We start from the raw sequence: 6099 nt of genomic DNA, 5'->3' as shown, positions 1-6099 counted from the left end.
GCATCTCCTTCCCTTTGTTTAAAAGCCTGCGTATAATAACCATGTTTTCAGATCCTTTTTAAATTGCTGATAATCCTGCTGCAGTCTCAGATTAGCTGGCATTGCATTCCAGACTTTTGGTCCGGCTAGTGAAACGGCCCTTTCTCTGACCTGTGTAAGACCTGCTGTTTTTATTGACGGAATTGGTAGTAAGCCTTTGTTTGCTTGATCCTAGAGCTAACAGCTCTTTCCTGGAAAGCCAACTTGCCAGGAGCAAGGGAATTCACTTTCCTGTTCTCTGTGCCCCGTCCAGGGGGAAAAAAAAAACCAACCAACAACTCTCTGTCCCACCCTTCTGCTGCACTGAGCTGTTTGCTGGTTACCTGGGCTGCTCAAACAAGAAATTCTGCTTTTACTATGACAGCCTAGAGGAGGGGAAACAGCTGATGGGGAAGGGAGAGCGACAAAGAGGAGGAGGAGGAGGCGTGAGAGAGGGCGGAGGCAGAAGTCCTGGTCCCTCGGGGCAGAGACGCACATGCCAGAGTCACCGGTTCTGGCCCTGGTTTCATTGCTGCTGTTTGCAGAGGGTTTGGCAGGCACGCATACTCCAGAATCCATTCTCTCTCTCCCTCTCTTTATCACTGCCCAAGGAAAAGGAGACCTGCAGGTGAGCATCTCAGCGCTGCTGGCCAGCCCTCTTGGGATTCGGGAGCTCCGGGGCGGGCATCGTTGCTGGGGGGACACCGTAAGAGGAGACACGGGCGGCTTGAAACATTACCTGCAAACCTGGACCGTGCGCACCCAGCGCTTCCCTGAGACCATCCTCCTCCAAGAGCCCTGTTCTACCACAAGTATAGCGTCTCAAGCACGTCCTGCACCTCCCTCTTGGGTGCAGGAGATAGCAGCACGTTTTCAGAGAAGGGAGTGGGAGCACTGCTATTCTGACTATTAACTTATTACAGGTAGGTGAAACTGAGGCATAGGGAAGAGAAAGTAACACTTCCCAAACACTCTCCTGTGCGCGCCATTCTCTATTCAAATGAGGCCCGGCGGTAAAAACAGGAAAAAGGAGGCGCTGGGGACACTAGCGCATCCCTAGCGCCTCCTTTTGGACCGGAGCATCAGACGCCGGCAAAATTGAGCATCCGGTTTTCGACCCGACAGCCGCCGGCCGACTTCAAATTTTTTTTTTTTTTTTTTTACTTTTGGAAACTTTCGGGACCTCCGACTTAATATTGCCATGATATTAAGTTGGAGGGTGCACAGAAAAGCAGTTTTTACTGCTTTTCTGTGCACTTTCCCAGTGCCCGAAGAAATTAGTGCCTACCTTTGGGTAGGCGCTAATTCCTGAAAGCAAAATGTGCAGCTTGGCTGCACATTTTGTTTTCTGAATCGCACGGGAATACCTAATAGGACCCTCAACATGCATTTGCATGTTGCGGGCGCTATTAGGTTCGGGGGGTTTGGAAGCGCGTTTCCGGCCCCTTACTGAATAAGGGGTAACGCTAGCGCGTCGGACCGCACTGTACTGTATCGGCCCGAATGTGCTTAACACCTAGCCCTGTGCTTTCACCTCTACTCCATACCCCACCCCCATTTATAGCTCAGTTAAACACCATGACCTGCAGGTAAGAGGGGCCATGATCTGAAGACTTTACACCAGACTGTGAAACTCCACCCTAGATGGGTTCCACTGACCAAGCTTTTCATCCTTTAAAATGTTTGCTGGAGCTCCCTAAGGCCTTCATGATCATAAGAGCAGGTCCTTCTCACTTGCTTGAATTAAACTTGAGAACAAAATGTGAGACGTCTAATCTTAAAATGAGAATATGGTGCTTTCTGCAAGCACCATCACTGTAGCACTAACGCATCAGCACTCAACAGAATGGGTAAAAAAAAGGTACAGTCTGTTACCTACTTTGAATATGAACCTTACTTTGCCTTTTCTTGTTTGGTTTTAGGGGAGGGTAACCATAGAGAGAGCAAGATGGCAATGGTGACAGGTCTGATCCCCATCCTCCGCACTGCAATTGAGGCCACTACCGATTACAATGGGAGGACCATGTGGTTTGGCTTACTGGCCATTCGCCTGCTCACCCTCTACGTTTCCGAAATGCCCTGGAACAAGCTGGACTTGGACTTCCAGTGCAATGGCAATGCCAGCGAGTTCTGCAGGAAGACCTGCTTCAACCAGCACTTTGACGTGCCCGTGGTGGCCCTCTGGAACTTCACCTACATCCTCTTCATCATCTCTGTGCTCCTCATGGAGCTCTTTGCCGCCCAGCTGCGCCACAACCTCATCAAGGCTAAGATGAAGCAAGAGCTGCTGGGGCCCTTCACTGAGGGGGAGCACGCAACCCTGACAGGAGTCAAGGGTCATGACCTTGCCCAGAAGGACATGATGATCGACTTCCACCAGCAGAAGAAGCTCCTATGTCTCTACCTCCTGTGCATCCTCCTTCGCCTGGCCATCGAGCTTGGCTTCCTTTTTATCTTGATCTGCTGGCACCTGCCCAAGGTAAATGGGACCCCCGTGAACTGCAGCACCTTACTGTGCCCAGGACCCTTCCAGTGCCTGATTCGGGCCTCAGTGGAAAAGACGATGTCCATTTATATGCTGTGCACTCTATCTATAAGCATCATCAGCATATGTTTCGTCTTTGGGTTCTACAGTATGTGCCATTATCTGGTGCTGGGGAGAAGCCAGTCAGGGAACGCAAGATAGTAGCAGAAGGGGGGGAGGACAGATGGGCGTCCCTTCGACAGATGCGTTGTATCTCGCTAATAGACTCCTGCCTGAAAGAAAGCCGTGTGAACTTGGGAATGACTGGGCTACTGCTATGGGGGTAGATTCATCTCCTGTACTTTGGGCCAACGGGTATTCAGATTTTCCAGAACAGCAACCGTCGTAAAGGAGTCTGTTTGGGAGATATTCAGGGCTACCAAAAAAAAATATTCCCCACAGCTTGAATAAAGATATTCAGAGTGAGCAGGAGATGGAGCCACCAGTACGCGTTGGCCAAAATGTCCTACTTTCTATTCCAACTTTTAAGGCAGTAGGGAGAAGTAAGATAAGAGCTGGACTACAGCTTTGACTATGGTAGCTTGTGTTCTATGGAAAAAAAAACTTCCCCTGGATTAGATTGGAACTCAGTTTATTTGAGTTTCTGCAAGAAGGTGAAGTCATGGATGTTCCCTTAAGAGAAAATTTTCAAAGAGATCAATATTCAAAGCTATTTAGACAGATAACTCACAAGTTATGATCTAAATGGCAAGTGTTGCATTATTCAGCCATTTATTCAGCTAAATTATAGCCAGATAAGTCATTATCCGGCTATAATTTTAGCTGGATAAAAAAAAAAAGAGGTGTTCTGGGGGTATGCCAAAGTTTTCCGGATAATTTTAGCCGAATTTCAGTTGTATTTGGCTTCGTTAGCCAGATAACTTTAGACTGCTTCAGAGCGGCCTTGTGTGACCCGATAACCTGCCACTACTGAATATCTTCAAAAGATACCCGGTTAAGTGGCGATACTGTAAGAGAAAAAACCAAGAACTTCATCACAGGCCTTCCAGTCCAATTCCCACCTCATCACCACAAATATCAAAACCCCCAGCTGCCAAGACCCCCTCAAACCCCTCTAAAATTAAAAAAAAAAAAAAAGCAATTTTCAGACCGGATCTCCAGCCCTCCTTCTCCCTTCTTTGTAAATACTAAAACAAAATACTGGCTCCTCGCACCCATCTCACACTACTATCCTGCCCCCAAAACCCTTCCACCCCTCCAGTATCTGGATGGTCGTACCATTTTGAAACCCAGAATCATGGTACACAGCGATCCTGAACGCTTCTAATGTTCTAGTAATAGCATTGTAAGCGTAAGCTCATGCTTGCAGCACTACTATTAAAACAATGCTGGAAGCATGGGTTATAAAACTGCAACCTTTCAGGTACTGAGAGGGTTGGAGAGGAGTCAATTTTTTTAGTATTTACCTGGGAGGCAGAGGATAGGGCTGGATACCTGGCGCCAAAAAATTGTTTTTGGGTTGTTCTTTTTTTTATTTAGAGGGATTTGAGGGGGGTCCTGACCAACCGGGGATTCTGATACTTGTGGTGGTGGGCTGGGAATCGGGCCAGGAGGCCTGTGGTGAAGGTTTTTTTTCTCTTACAGGATCGCCACTTAACGGGATATCTTATGAAAATATCCGGTTAAGTTGCAGGTTATCTGGCCACACAAAGCTGGATAAATTTAGACTTAACTGGTCATTTTTAAAAATTTGGCTACTTAAGTTTAAAGTTATCCAGCTACAGGTAACTGGATAACTTTAATAAGGAATATTCAGTGGGACTTTTATCCTAAATATCCAGGACAAGTTATCCAGCTAACCTTAGACAGATAACTTGCCCGCTAACCAGCTTGAATATTGGCCTGAAAAGGTTTTACATATGTAAATGGGCTTTTGAAAATTGCTACTTTTATGCATGTAAAATTGTCAAAAGGTTTTATGCATGTAAATGCACTTTATATGCATAAATAGGCTTTTGGAAATTGGTATGATATATGCTTCTTTTGTGCATGTAACTCTTTGAAAATTCTCTCTCTAACCCCATCATTCATCAAAAAAAGTTAATAATGTATGTGTTATGAAAAACGGGCATGTTTATGGAAATTTGTAAGTTACAGAGAGAGAATGAATCTAAAGGCCCTCATAGTAATTAAGTATTTATAACTCTGTGGAGGGCCTCACTGTGTGCACCTATTTATATCTCTACATAAGGGCCTTCTAATAGGGCGAGGTGAGGTGTTAGTGGTGCTTTAGGGACCAGTTTCGCATGTAGAGTGAGACGTACGAACAGCACAGTACACCTTGGTGAAGATTTGACGTCATTTGGATTGAGGAAAGTCTCCAAAAGTTGAAATTTCTACTTTGTACTCTCACCCTAGCTTGATGGATTCTATAACAGGGTACCATCAAGCTAGGGTGAGAGAATATAGTACAAAATGTCATCTTTTGGAGACTTTCCTCACTCCAAATGATGTCAAATCTTTACCAAGGTGAACTGTGCTGTTTGTACATCTCACTCTACATGTGAAACTGGCCCCTAACCACCACTAACACCTCACCTCGACCTATCAGGGAGCCCTCCTATAGAGATATAAATAGGCACACACAGTGAGGCCTTACCTAGAGTTACTCACTCACTTTCTCATTCTTGCTCTCTCTCCCTTCTTCCAGCCCAGAAATAGCCAAAATACAATTCCAAAAATGTATTGTGAATTGCATTATGGCATTTTGGACATATCACATAGCTTAATGCCAGGGAAAAAGGTGTAGTTATTTTTTATGTTAAAACCATGCGATATGGCCACTAAATTAACTAAAACTCCTCCCCCAAACCTGCCCCCTCAAAAATTTGCATTTGTGCTACTTTACTTTTCGCATGCATTATGGCGATAACACGTTTTAATGCGTTATCGCGTGTGTTAACGCCATAACGCATTTTGATAAATGATCCTATAAGGTAGTTGGCAGATATGGGTCTATGACAGTTTCAAGTTATTTTTGTATGTTATGAGCTTGTGATCTGTTTGTTCTTATTGTGTTGATTGGTTTTGTTTTGATTTTGTATCATATACTGTCTTGAGCGGTTATTTTTATTTATATGGCACATCACCTTGGGTGGCCTGAGAAGGCAGTTTAGAAATATTTTAAAATGAATAAATAAATAGACATTCCATTGCCACCCTTCACCCATGTAGTCATTCAGATGTTATATACATTTCCCAGAGACCTTCCTTTTGCTGCTCACCTCCCATTAGATTCTATAGGAGAAAATATATTCATGTTATTGTCTTTTCCACCCATGAAAAATGATGGCAGCCATGCTGTGCCACTTTCTGTCCTTTTATTCTTTCATATTTCATTCACACAGAATGTGAAAGTGTGTCCAGACGGAGATTTCAAAAGTACCATTTTGGCAGCCTATTTTGCTTCTTTTAAATAAACAGAATTGTTTTTTCTTTTTTTCAAGAGATCTTGGAATGCTTTTTTAAAAAATATATTGTTGTACCCTACTTATTTACACAACATACATGCTCCACTGTTTCATTTTTATCTGATT

At 44.4% G+C, this 6099-nt stretch overlaps 1 protein-coding gene across 2 annotated transcripts; it reads left to right on the top strand.

Annotated features, from left to right (window-relative positions):
• Window positions 1–335: 335 nt before the first annotated feature.
• LOC115094167 (gap junction alpha-9 protein-like) lies at window positions 336–4925 on the top strand. 2 transcript variants are annotated; one of them, XM_029606939.1, is made up of 2 exons: window positions 336–646; window positions 1941–4925. In XM_029606939.1, the coding sequence occupies exon 2, from the start codon at window positions 1967–1969 to the stop codon at window positions 2702–2704; it is 738 nt and encodes a 245-aa protein (XP_029462799.1). In that variant the 5' UTR covers window positions 336–646; window positions 1941–1966; the 3' UTR covers window positions 2705–4925. The 2 variants fall into 2 exon arrangements, with proteins under 2 accessions (XP_029462799.1, XP_029462798.1); XM_029606938.1 differs by having other exon boundaries at window positions 336–941.
• Window positions 4926–6099: the final 1174 nt, after the last annotated feature.

Source organism: Rhinatrema bivittatum, chromosome 6, assembly GCF_901001135.1.
Source record: "Rhinatrema bivittatum chromosome 6, aRhiBiv1.1, whole genome shotgun sequence".
Classification (NCBI taxonomy): domain Eukaryota; kingdom Metazoa; phylum Chordata; class Amphibia; order Gymnophiona; family Rhinatrematidae; genus Rhinatrema; species Rhinatrema bivittatum.
This window is presented reverse-complemented; position numbering and strand designations above follow the sequence as displayed.

Excerpts from the sequence above, each read along its gene's own strand:
- LOC115094167 (XM_029606939.1), top strand. The coding sequence starts at position 1,967 with ATGGCAATGGTGACAGGTCTGATCCCCATCCTCCGCACTGCAATTGAG.